At 36.7% G+C, this 14,051-nt stretch overlaps 1 protein-coding gene across 2 annotated transcripts in view; it reads left to right on the top strand.

Moving 5' to 3' along the window:
- The window catches only part of LOC142234549 (segmentation protein paired-like), a 373,789-nt gene that overhangs the window by 275,848 nt on the left and 83,890 nt on the right, over window positions 1–14,051 (top strand). For both annotated transcript variants that reach the window (XM_075305709.1, XM_075305710.1), the window contains exon 3: window positions 189–329. In XM_075305709.1, coding sequence (XP_075161824.1) covers window positions 189–329 — 141 coding nt within the window. The remainder of the gene's footprint in view (window positions 1–188; window positions 330–14,051) is intronic.

The following is a 14,051-nucleotide window of genomic DNA, read 5'->3' as shown; positions in this document are numbered from 1 at the left end:
CTAGAAAAAATCTTTTGCGTAAGACATGGTCAATTTTTCGTTCCCTGTCTTTTGGATATAGAACAAATCATTACCCAATTTTGCGCAGTTACACCTGTCGGCAATAGGATATTTTGCTTGATTTTTTCAATGACACTCATTTCACTCACCATTAAATTAATACTAACCAGAACCCTTTGACATTTCAGGTACGCTGAGACCACCTGGCTTAATTGGAGGATCAAAGCCAAAAGTAGCTACCCCAGCCGTAGTATCAAAAATCGAACAATACAAGCGTGAGAACCCCACAATATTTGCGTGGGAAATTCGAGAGCGGCTAATATCTGAAGGTAAGCGTCTCATTAATAGCTAACTACTTGCTCACTCCTGATCTTATTGACTTGTGGACCCACAAATGACAATGCAACAAACGCAATCGTAGACTCCGACGTAGCCACTTGGACTCCTCCATACTACAGTTTGCGTATACACAATGATCGGAGCAATCAAACTAAAGACAACTTCGTTGACGACAGCAACATCAGTTAGCAACTGCAACGATTAACAATTGAAGGAAATCAGCAATCGAATTAACGACAAGCCAACTCATGGCGGTGCTAATCTTGATTACGCAAATCAGATGCACAGCAATCGGGGTGGGCATCCGTTTGATGTGCGCATTGCTCTTTTGTACGATGGAGTCGGAGTGCCATCAGTAAAGAAGAGTGTAAGAATTGCCTGTGTTTTATTTTGTTTTTGGTTTGAGGCGAAACGTGGCCACGGGAGTCTGTATCGAAAGGTAATCAATCCCTATACCAATAGCCAGTTCGTGGCGCTCATGAAGATTTATAGATTGGCTAATTTATTAACATCCGGAAAATGTGGCATTCATTCATACACTGAAAAAACAGTGAACCCACCAGGAAGAAAACTTTGCGTTAATTTTAGAAAATTTTGAATATTTGTAGAAAATTTTAACTAAACAGTATTACAAACGTTGGCATCGCGACGATGTCATAAAAATAAGTAAATATTTTTCCACGAATTCAAGAAAATTTATTAGACATAACTAAGTTTTTTCACTTGTTAAAGAAAAATTTGTAGTTTGAAGGAAAAACTTGGAGTTCAAAATTGCAAGAATGTCTTTAGTGACATACGAAGTTCATGATGGACGCATTTGTGGTAAAATTTACAAATTTAAAGAAATTCTGAACTATTTTGTGGAAGACACAAATTTAGTTTATCTTTATGCTTCATTTGAGTATATTTTTTTCCTCGGTTTTAGTTAATTTAACTAACGTACACAAAAAATTGTTAGAGTAAAGGAAACTTTCTCCAAACATAATAATTCCATGATCTAAAATAAAGTTAAATTGGCTTTAGTGAAATAGAGAGTTCATTTTATTTTGAGTGTAGGTGCACGTTGACAAAGTCGATAATACGACATCGTATGTCCTCCAAATCATGAAGAGTTACACTCTTGACATGGAAAAGGAGACAATAGCCTTGTTTTTTTTTTTTTGTTTTTTTACTACTCGATGTAATATTTGTGTGAGATATCTAGATCATTATTGGAATTACAGTTGTAAATATTTATTCCTAAAGGTGAGTACTATGTTACGGGTTTTCACCAAAACACAGAATTAAATGTTCGAAAATATGTATGAAGACAATTACATTTTTATCAAGTCTTGTCAAATTATGGATGGAAACACTGAAAAAACAGTGAACCCACCAGGAATGATAACTTTCGATTAATTTTAGAAAATTTGGAACTTTTTTAGAAAATTTTAACTAAACGGTATTACAAGCGCTGGCATCACTCCGATATGGCAAAAATAAGTAAATATTTTTCGACAAATTCAAGAAAATTTATTAGACATAACTAAATTTTTTCAGTAGTTGAAGAACATTTTGTAGTTTTAAGAGAAATATTGGAGTTCAAAATTGCAAGAATGTCTTTAGTGACATACGAAGTTCATGATGGACACATTTTTGGTAAAATTTACAAATTTAAAGAAATAATGAACTATTTTGTAAGAAATACGAAATTAGGAAATCTTTATGCTTTATTTGTGTATAACTTTTTCCCGTTTTTTAGTTCATTTAACTAACATACGCAAAAAATTATTTGACTAAAATAAACTTTTTCCAAACATAATGATTCTATGAACTAATATAAAGTTAATATGGCTTTAGTGAAATAGAGAGTTCACTTTTTTTTGAGTGAAAGATGCAATGTATTGATTGCGAAACATTTCATAGTTCTACTTAATTAATTAATTGTTTTAAAAAAGTAACCATGAAAATAAGCTGGTTTTCAGCTTGAAAACTGAACATAGTACTTACCTTAATTGAGCTCTTCATACATTTCACTTGTTTTCTGCGATTGTTTTTAAACAGCTGTTGCCAGTGTTGCGCATTTTTGAACAGTTCCTGGATACGCCAGTACTCTGTTTTCCGTCACGGCTAGAGTATTCAGTACAAAATGTGTTCAAAACAAATATGCTTTGAACATGAGATCTCTGAGGGGTTCTAATCAAAACAAATGCATATGGAACAAATACGTCCCATGCAACTAAATATCAATAATATTTAGCATAGTGTTTACATTTAAGTTTATTACTTTCTCTTTCCACTTGTGAAGATAAGAGAAACGATCAAAATGAACCACTCATTCTAAGAAACACTTATGTGTGAGGGTGTTTTCGAAAGGTTATAACTAAAGATCTAGTGGACGGACGTGCATGTGTGCTGCATGTTCACTTGGGATCAATTGTTAGGTGATAAGAGAGCTAGAAGAATGATAACAGTCTTGTTGTCTTGTTCTAGATTAGTTTTAAGATTTTCAATATTCTAGATATAAGTTTTTTATTAAATAAAGAAATTAGTATTCATTTGGAACTCAACGGAAAAGATTGATTTGGGATTTCCAACGGAGCTCACGGCAATGGTTGTCAATGACAATTAATTGTACAAAAAGAAAACATGTCTAATATAATGTGTAGCATGGCAGACTTTGTAAGCATTATAAAGGGTCACTGCTATGTTTATAAATTAACATTTTCTCTTTTTTAAAATCGCTTATCCCAAAAAAATGCATTTAGCTTTTTTCGTGACCCATGTACAGGTCTTCAGCCATTTTTATTTTCTATTGGCATAGGGTCAAAATTGCGTTTTTATCTAACCCTTGCTGCCAGAATAAGGCTTTCAATATATTTCAAAGCACAAAAGCATGCCGGTTCCAAAGAGTTTGTCTTTAAACTCAGGACAATGAAGATTTTTGACCTTAGTAAAACAAAATTGTCTTTCATGTTAGGACACCCACTATACTCCTATGCTAATCAAAATTTGCATTCGAAATTTAAGGACATGAAATCTTTGGCCAAGATGCAAAAAGTCAACAAATTTAAAGACGGTTTCATTAATTTTGAAGATTTTTGGCCTTAATAAAACGAAATTTTCTTTCATATTAGGACACCCAATTTTAACCTGAATCACTTGACTATACTCCTATGGCCTCACGAGAATATATTTTTCAGTGCGCTTTGTGTTGCAGTTTTGTAAGAAATACGCCTCAAACTAAGCAATAAATTCGCCCACTCACTTTGCTGTTGTAAATCGTCTTTGGAACAATCTTCCTAATAATACTCAACTGATTGGTAACGCATCATATTTTAAAAAGGAGATATCAGAAGCTCTTTCTTAAGTTGAAGCGCAATACATGTCAATTATATAATATTAAATATAAAATTTGCAAAACTCCATCAAACCACCTAACTAATGTAACCTCATACGTGTTAACTTCTAATCTATGCTTGCACTGTCATTAATAAGGAGAAGTCCTTGTATTAGCGTAGCTAGACAATTTTCCTAAGAATTTATAGACTGAACTTATAGGTTCAATTAATGTTTTATTTCATAAAAATTAATAAAAAATCAGACATCAAAATAACTAGACAATTAATTTATAATAAACCAACTAAAAGTAGTTCCACACTTTTTCCAGCAAAAAATTGGGAGTTGTTCTGAAGGCACAACCTTAAAAGCACTTCCAAAAATGTCCTCACAAAGAAGTTAATTATTTAACTACACAGGAAGTTTTTTACTTTAATTTTTTTCATATTTTAATGGGTAATTTTTTGTTTTCTTTTTTTCAAATAGTTTAAGAAAAGAGTAAGAATAAATAAAATGGTACAAATCATTCAAATTTTGCCACAAAAATGCCAAATCCATTATAGAAAAATCAATAATTTTTGAAAATATTCGAGGGAAAACGTTTCAAACAAGCGTTAGAATGCATTAAATCATAAAAACATAAAAATATAAAAATTATTTATTTGGGAAAATATCATAAAAGTTTTCAATTCACATTCAATACACTGAATTCGCATCGCACCTTAAGAAGTGATGCGACTTCATTGCAACGGCTGTTGAAACGGTGGACATATGTCCTACGACAAGTTAATATTACATTTATCGCTTCTCCGTAATTTTGCACCTCTTTCGGACACAAAAAGAAAATTTTCACTTCTTTTTTGGCGACGCCTTTTTGCAGCATTATTAAGATATTCATTTATGAAAGAAAAGTTTTAATATCAATTATTTTTTAATTAAATTGACTAAACCAGACTAAATAAAATAATAAAGAAACTAATATAATAAAGAAACTAACTCACAATTTAGAAGATAATGTTAAGATATAAAACTATATATTGCCATCGGCAACAGCTACCACAACCCGAGTAATTCGATTGTGCATGAAAGTTTTTACCGGAACTTTGTGCGTTTGTATATACTTGTTTATAATTTTTATAAAAACAATGGAAAATCGTAAATAGCGTTTCAAATTCTGGGGAGGGCTAAAATTTTTCTGGGGGGTCTAAGCCCCCTCCCCAGAGGCCTTCCTACGCTTATGAGTCCTTGTAGTGTTCGCTCTGTCAAAATAAAACAAAAAAAATAAAATTTTTTAACTCGCTAATTGCATCTTTTTGGGAGCCAACGCACAGTGGTTCCAAATCGCTTTTTTTGGAAATAATTCTGCAACTTTTGAACGGATAAAAATATCAACATAATTTTTTCTTGTGTGAAAGCTGAGGTGTTTTTCTCTAAGTTTGTCAGTCCCTACTGGGTCCACGGGCTGACCCGTAGGCGTTGAAAGTTGGTCACGCCGGGGGTATCAGATTTTGTTTTAGCTGTCAAATCTGCAATTGTGAACCGATTTCGATGATTTTTTCTCTGCTGCATAGAACTTGTAAGAAAAGGAATCTAATTTTCACTCCGAGGCCACAGTTCCACTCCGATTAACGTGACATTTTGCACAGGTAGCAGAATTTGCATTATAGCTATGGATACCGAGTTTGGTTGAAATCAGTTCAGATTTAGATATAGCCCCCATATATATCTTACGGCCGATTTGCAATACATGGCTCCAGAAGCCAGGATTTTTCTCTGATTTACTGATTTACAAATTTTTTACAAGGAGTATATTTGATAGTATCGTCAAGTGTGCCAAGTTTGAATTAAATCGGTTCAGATTTAGATATAGCCCCCATATAAACGTATATTTACAGAAACGCACTATTTCACCCGAGTTGGCGAGGTTTAATGCAAGTTTTTGGCACATTTTACTAAGCAAAGGACTATGTATAATATATCGTTGGAAAGGTATTTTAGAGGTCTTTCTTGTTTTGTTATCGAGAAAAACAAAAATATACGAAAATTGAACGCTTTTGGGGCAAGGAACCATTTTTTAAAAACAATCCATTTTTTTGGGAATTACAAATAAGAATTTAAATCTATATAACTTTTGAACTAATTATTATATCATTATTTATTTTTATTGAGGTTTGCAGGGAAAGTTGTTTTAAGAAATATTGCTGAATATACTATTCCAAAAATTCGTATGAAAAGTCCCCAAAGTGGGGACATATGTTAAAAAAACGTTATTTTTTGGTAATTTGCATATTTCTCTGCTTTTAGTGGACACATGGGACTTTTGGAAAATAGATCGGCTTAACAATCGGTGCTTTGCCAAATGAGAATTTTTCAAAACAAAATTTTTTCATTTTTAAAAATTGCTGATTTTGGGATGGGTAGAACTCATACACTACTTGACCAAAATAACCAATAAAAGCTTAAAACGTATCTTTATTTGGTGTTCTATATGAAATAAACAAAAAAAGTTTGGAAAATAACATATATACAAAAAAAAATGTTACGACAGAAGGAATGTGGGTGCCTTTTTCGAAAAAATTGGTCAAAATTCAAAAATTTTTTTTGAAATTCGTAATTTTGAAGTTTAATGTAAAGCACATAGGTGCCCATTTTTTTCTTCCTATATTCGTAGAATTATGAAGGGGTTGTAGTTAATAAAAGAAAACAAGGATCGACCCAAAAACGGAACCTGTATGTTCAAAATACTGTGGGGGTTTGTTAAAATTTTGCAAAAAAAAAAATGGTGGAGCCCATATCTTGCAAACTATTAAATATATTCGCACGCGCTTGCGTGAAGGGTTTAACAGGTTCTATCCAGCAAAACAATCGAAATCGGTTCACAATTGCGGATTTGACAGCTAAAACAAAATTGGATACCCCCGAGGTGACCAAATTTCAACGCCTACAGGTCAGCCTATGGACCCACTAGGGACTCACAAACTTGCAAACTTAGAGAAAAACACTTCAGCTGTCACACAAAGAAAAAAATATGTTGATATCGTTTTGATTCAATTAAAAATTTAATTGTTGTTGATTGCAAAACTCAATTAATTTAGTAATTAAAAAAGGTAACTATTTTCAATTACTTTCTGAATTGGCTTAGAGTTTTTATTTGGATTAACAATTGATTGTTTGAAATACATTTTTAATTAAAAATTAAAAAAAAAAGTATCACCTTTTTTTTTTGTATCAATTAATTTTTTAATTAAAAATTTTCAATCATTGACTTAATTAACTTAATGTTTCTATCATGATCATAAGGTTAATTGTATCAACTAATTTATTAATTCAAAAAACTTCAATTTCAATTAACTTTTTAATTGGAAATATTTTGGTGATATTTTTTTCTGTGTAGTCTAAGTGAGGCTGATACATCGGGCTGCCACCTAACCTAATCTAATTGCATCTTTGAGGACATTATGTTGTAATACTCTCAAGTTTTTATTTAATTCTCAAGATAAAGAGAAAAAATTGTTTTTTGTGCCATAAAAATTAAGAAAATAACGTTTGAAGTGTTTAAAAAATTACAAAAAATAAAATCAAAAATTTGGTAAAAATTTTGCAACCAGTAATGAGCGCTTTATAAAACAAGACTGCAAATTATGAAAGGACTTTGAATTACATTGACGAGTAAAAATTATTCACCCAGCAAAAACCTGCTGCATTTTCAGCAGTTTTGTAAGAAAAGTCAAAGTCAATCAGCGCTTACCTCTGCGAGGTATTCACTGATGAATTTATAAAGAAATGTCTCACTTAAATGCGCTTCTTCTTCGTATGAAATTCAGCGCTTTCAGAAGCAGTAAATTTACATGAGGGAATCGTTGCAACTTTAGTGCGCTTAAGAATGTCCATAATAAATTCGAATATTATAACCATTACAGCGCTAAAGTACCACCAGTAGCGGTCATATACTGCCTTTAACAATTATGAAACGAACACACATTTGTCACAGTGATCCTTTTTATACCCTCCACCATAGGATGGGGGTATATTAACATTGTCATTCCGTTTGTAACACATCGAAATATTGTTCTAAGACCCCATCTATATATATAAAATTCAATCTATGTTTGTTTATTTGTTTGTTTGTTTGTTTGTTTGTATGTTCCGAGTTGGCTCCGAAACGGCTGAACCGATTTACTTGAAACTTTCAGAGATCGTAGGGGGCGTTCATGTGGTGAAAATAGGGTACCTCATTTTTTGACACCTGGTCGCGGAGGGGGACCTCCCATTCGTCGGACTTTTTGAAAATTGGACCAAAGTTGACCGATTTGCTTGAAATTTTCATTGAAGATTGGGGTTGGCATCTAGACAAAGATCCGCTACTTTTTATTTCGATATTTGGTGGCGGAGGGGGGCCTCCCCTTTGTTCGACTTTTTTTTAAGTACAGTGAAAAAACTAAAATTATCTGAGATTTACAGAGAACATGTGGTGAGGCTATGGAATTAATATGGGGTACCCGATGATTTCATATGTGGATGGGGACGGGGACCTCCCCCTTGCCCTACTTTTAGAAACTTGGAACAGAATTATGCGATTTGCTTGAAATTTTCATTGAAAGTTGGGGTTGGCATCTAGACAAAAATCCGCTACATTATTTTTCGATGTTTGGTCGGGGAGGGGGACCACCCCTTTGCCCGAATTTGTTTTAAAGTACACTGAAAACATAACTAAATTGGGAGCCACCGTGGTGCAATGGTTAGCATGCCCGCCTTGCATACACAAGGTCGTGGGTTCGATTCCTGCTACGACCGAACACCAAAAAGTTTTTCAGCGGTGGATTATCCCACCTCAGTAATGCTGGTGACATTTCTGAGGGTTTCAAAGCTTCTCTAAGTGGTTTCACTGGAATGTGGAACGCCGTTCGGACTCGGCTATAAAAAGGAGGTCCCTTGTCATTGAGCTTAACATGGAATCGGGCAGCACTCAGTGATAAGAGAGAAGTTCACCACTGTGGTATCACAATGGACTGAATAGTCTAAGTGAGCCTGATACATCGGACTGCCATATAACCTAACCTAACCTATAACTAAACTCCCCCGGCTGAAAGTTTTCGGCAAAAAAGGGTGACATTTATATAAGGTTCCTGATTTTTTAATAAAAATAAAAGGACATAGGGAGACAACCGCTTCTCTTAAGTACATACAGAGAAACAATTAAACTTTACCGAGTTACTTGAAATTTACGGAGGACTGGGGAGAGGTTACGATATTCATAGTTGATACCTGATTTTGTGATATTTGGACGGAAGAGAGGCCGCCTCTTTAGGCTTATAATTTGCTTGACATTTTCTGGGACTTTTACATAAGATACGCTACATCACTTTTCGATATTTGGTCGGGGAGGAGGTCCTCCTCTAAAACTGCAAAAAAAAAACAAGAATTCATAAGTTTTCTTGAAATTTACAAAGGCAGTGGGGGAAGGTTATGAACGAAGAGGCAACCTTCCTTGCCCCACACTTGAAGGAAAGTTTCAAGAATTTTCAGGGAAGGTTAGGGGTGCTATTGACTACGGTGTTTGTCGATATTGTATCGGGAAAAGTGACGTCCCTTTAAAACAATAGAGCAAAATGTAAACATCTCCGATCTACTTGAAATTTACAGGGAAAGTGGGAGGAGGTGATTAAATTTATACATGATTTTTAAATTAGTATATGATTTTTCGATATCTGGTTGGGGAAGGGGAAAATTGAAATAAACTTTGTCGATTTACTTCGATAGAATTTATAGGGACCATTGAGTATTTGTGAAATTAATATAGGGTACGTGATAGTTCGATATCAGGTCGGGGTGGAGCGAAGGTGGGGAGAGGGTTCCCTTTTGTCCGTTTTTGTTTTTTTTTTTTTTCTTAAATTGAAAGTTGAGGTTTGTCCGTAAATGGGAACTCGGTACATAATTTTATGATTTGTGCACAGGCTTCTGCCAGACTTCTTTTTAGTAAAGAACTTAAATTTACATGAAATTGGCAGCCAACGTAGAGGGTGCATTATTTTCCAACATTTTAGCAAATGTTAATGTGGTAAAATGTTTTACTACTTTTGCTTTTTCCGATTTATTGGATGGGAAACAGTAATTCTTTGTATGTTATTACAATACGAGTATAGTGCTTAATTTTCAAATATGTTGAGGAGAAGGATACCTTTCCTTGACAAACCACACTTAAAATTCACAAGAAATATAGAATATTGTCCAACTGCTTGAATACAGAACATTATTTAAAAAATTTGGAGGAAAGAGTACACCCTCTCCCCGACATTTTTAAGACGAACCGTTTTACATATGCATATTCGCCGTATTTGTACCTATAAACGAAGAAGCGAGTAGTCCGATTTGTTTCAAAGAATTCAAATCTTTTCGAATTTGTTTTCAGCACGAAGTATATGGTTGACTAAGTTAACGCAAAATGTTCCTACAAATACGCTTCGGAAGGCGCAGCGAAGCGGGCCGGGTTACGCTAGTAAAGTATATATATTCTGAGTCGATCTGAGCATGTCCGTCCGTCCGTGTGTTGAAATCACGCTAACTTCCGAACGAAACAAGCTATCGACTTGAAACTTGGCACAAGTAGTTGTTATTGATGTAGGTCGGACGGTATTGAATGGGCCATATCGGTCCTCTTTTACGTATAGCCCCCATATAAACGGACCCCAAATTTGGCTTGCAGGAATTGGTTCATATCAGTCCATAATTATATATACCCCCATATAAACCGATCCCCAGATTTGACCTCCGGTGCCTTTTGGAGAAGCAAAATTCATCCGATCTGGTTAAAATTTGGTACGTGGTGGTAGTATATGATATTTAACAACCATGCCAAAAGTGGTCTATATCAGTCCTCATATATAGCCCCATATAAACCGATCCCGAGATTTGGTTTTGGAGCCTCTTGGAACATTGTGCTAGTATATGGCCGTTAACAACCATGCCTAACTAGGTCCATATCGGTCTATAGTTATATATAGCCCTAGGTTAGGTTAGGTTAGGTTAAAGTGGCAGCCCGATTAAGATTCAGGCTCACTTAGACTATTCAGTCCATTGTGATACCACATTAACTAAAAGTACCTATTACATATGGGCACTTCTAGTTTTAACCGCTGAACCTTCTTGATTATTTTTCGTTGTTGAACCAAACAGATTGTTCCAAAAACATTAGCAGACTGCTTAAGTTAACGTCTTCCAGATCCGCTAGTAATCTGAAGCTATATGCCCCTAAAATTTGCTTACGCCTTACACAAAATGCAGGACACTCACACAAGAGGTGTTTTATTGATTCCTTTTCCTCCGCAACATGACAGCTCATTCAATAGTCATTATACTTCGCACCAAAATCGCCTATCAGGCAGCGACCCGTTATAGCAGATATCAGGAGTGATATCTGGCGTCTCGAGAACACTAGCATATCTAGTGTGCGGTTTAAGTTTAAATGGGGCCATATTTGCTTGGTGTCGTTACAACCCTTACAATTCTCCCATCGAACATTTGCCATCACGACAGCCTTCTCACGCAGTAAGAGCTTGCAGGTAGCCAGCGGCACACCAACAGATTCTAGTTCCCCTGGAATATGTAAGGTAGTTCCTAACCTTGCTAGCTCATCTACTTCGCAGTTCCCCGGTATGTTCCTGTGGCCAGGCACCCATATTAGGTGAATATTGTACTGCTCAGCCATCTCATTGAGAGATTTGCGGCAGTCGATGGCCGTTTTCGAGTTGAGGAACACAGAGTCCAAGGATTTTATTGCAGGTTGACTGTCTGAGTATATATTAATGCCAATATTGCTTGGAGCATTACTTCTCAGCCAATTCACCACTTCTCTTATTGCTAATATTTCAGCCTGAAAAACACTACAGTGATCAGGTAATCTTTTCGCTATTCGAAGTTCCAGATCTTTAGAATATACTCCGAAACCCACTTGGCCATCCAATTTGGAGCCATCAGTGTAGAAATCTATATATCTTTTATTCCCCGGTGTCCGTGTACACCACGCCTCACTGTTGGGAATTAGAGTCTCAAACTTTTTGTCGAAAAGTGGACTCGCCAAAGTGTAATCCACTACGTTAGGCACATCTGGCATTATTTTGAGGACCGAACTGTGACCGTAACTTTTTCCCACCACAGCGATAGCTCGCGCAACCGCACAGCCGTTGTTGCAGCTGACTGTTTGGCCAAAATGTCTAAAGGCAATAGATGCAGTATGACATTAAGGGAGTTTGTTCCTGTCTTGCTGAATGCACCTGAGATACACAAGCACGCCATACGCTGAACTTTGTCTAAACTTGTCGGCTGGTGAAGTGCCGGCCACCAGACTACAACACCATATAGCATTACAGGTCTAACCACTGCCGTGTATAGCCAATGTACAAGTTTTGGTTTTAGTCCCCACTTTTTCCCTATTACCTTTTTGCACGAGTATAAAGCTACCGTTGCTTTCCTCGCCCTTTCTTCAATATTAAGCTTAAAGTTCAGCTTCCTTTCCAAAATAACGCCAAGGTATTTTGCACACTCCCTAAAGGGAATTTCAATACCCCCTAAGGAAATGGGCCTAACCGTGGGAGTTTTGCGATCTTTGCAGTACATGACTATTTCTGTCTTTGCAGGATTTACCCCAAGACCATTATCTTTCGCCCATTTCTCAGTCATCCGGAGGGCTCTCTGTATAATATCTCTAACTGTTGTTGGGAGCCACCGTGGTGCAGTGGTTAGCATGCCCGCCTTGCATACACATGGTCGTGGGTTCGATTCCTGCTACGACCGAACACCAAAAAATTTTTCAGCGGTGGATTATCCCACCTCAGTAATGCTGGTGACATTTCTGAGGGTTTCAAAACTTCTCTAAGTGGTTTCACTGCAATGTGGAACGCCGTTCGGACTCGGCTATAAAAAGGAGGTCCCTTGTCATTGAGCTTAACATGGAATCGGGCAGCACTCAGTGATAAGAGAGAAGTTCACCACTGTGGTATCACAATGGACTGAATAGTCTAAGTGAGCCTGATACATCGGGCTGCCACATAACCTAACCTAACCTAACCTAACTGTTGATGGGAATTTTCCCCTGACTGCTAGCGCCACATCATCTGCGTATGCCACCACTTGTATCCTTTCTTTTTCTAGGGAAACCAGAAGGTCGTTTATAGCAACATTCCAAAGAAGAGGTGATAGAACTCCTCCTTGAGGAGTGCCTCTGTTCACATACCTTTGTATGTTTGCTTGTCCTAGTGTGGCTGAAATGCGTCTCTTCCTTAGAAGTTCGTCTAACAGCCTAAGTATACCTGGATCAACATTCAGAGTTGTCAGTCCATTTAATATCGAGCTCGGATGGACGTTATTGAACGCCCCTTCGATGTCTAGAAATGCCACGATTGTGTATTCTTTGACAGATAGTGAGCTTTCAATAAAGCTGACTAGTTCATGTAATGCGGTCTCAGTAGACCTGCCTTTCGAGTATGCATGTTGTCGTTTCGAGAGCAAACTTGAATCGACGCTAGTTCTAAGATAAATATCTATCATCCTCTCCAGAGTCTTAAGTAGGAATGATGATAAGCTGATTGGTCGGAAATCCTTCGCATTCGAGTGAGAGGCTTTTCCCGCTTTAGGTATGAAAACGACTTTTGATTCTTTCCACTTTCGTGGAATATATGCTAAGTTCATACATATATATCGCCGACAACCAGGGGATAATTCTGTCAGCCACCGCTTGTAACTCTGCCGGAGAAATTCCATCAGGTCCGGGGGATTTGAATGATCCAAAGCTATTTAACGCCCATTTTATTCTAGATTCTGATACAATTTCCTCGATAGGAAGCGAACGCTGAGCCACTGTGGCACCGCCAGTGCATGGTTCAACCGTCTGATTTCCGCGAAAATGTGTGTCCAATAGTACCTCCAGCGTCTCCTCACTGGACGTTGTCCAATTGCCCTCCGATGTTTTAATGAAACCTGGAGCGGAGCTCGTGGATGCTAGCACCTTCCGTAGTCTGGAAGCCTCGGACGTATTCTCAATGCTGCTGCAGTAATCATTCCAAGAGTTATGCTGAGCCTTTCTCAGTTCTCGCTTGTATCCTCTCAGATTCTTCTTGTAAGCGTCCCAATCCACAGGAGCTCTGGTGGACTTTGCTTTGTTAAAGAGCTTCCTGCACGATTTCCTCATATTACCTAACTCCGTAGACCACCATGGTGGTCGATTTTTCCCCCTTGGCTTCCCTTTAGGGCATGCGGCTTTCAGTGAAATGTTGAAGGCCTTAGTAATCCGCTCCACTGCGTGTTCGATATCTTGCAAATTTCTCATATTTGTCCTGTTATTTCCGGTATCATCATATTGAACGATTCCCTATACCTATTCCAGTCAGCTTTCCTAACAT

The sequence above is a fragment of the Haematobia irritans genome, chromosome 4, assembly GCF_050003625.1.
Source record: "Haematobia irritans isolate KBUSLIRL chromosome 4, ASM5000362v1, whole genome shotgun sequence".
Lineage (NCBI taxonomy): Eukaryota > Metazoa > Arthropoda > Insecta > Diptera > Muscidae > Haematobia > Haematobia irritans.
Note: the sequence above shows the minus strand (reverse complement) of the source record. Positions and strands in the feature narration are given on the sequence as shown.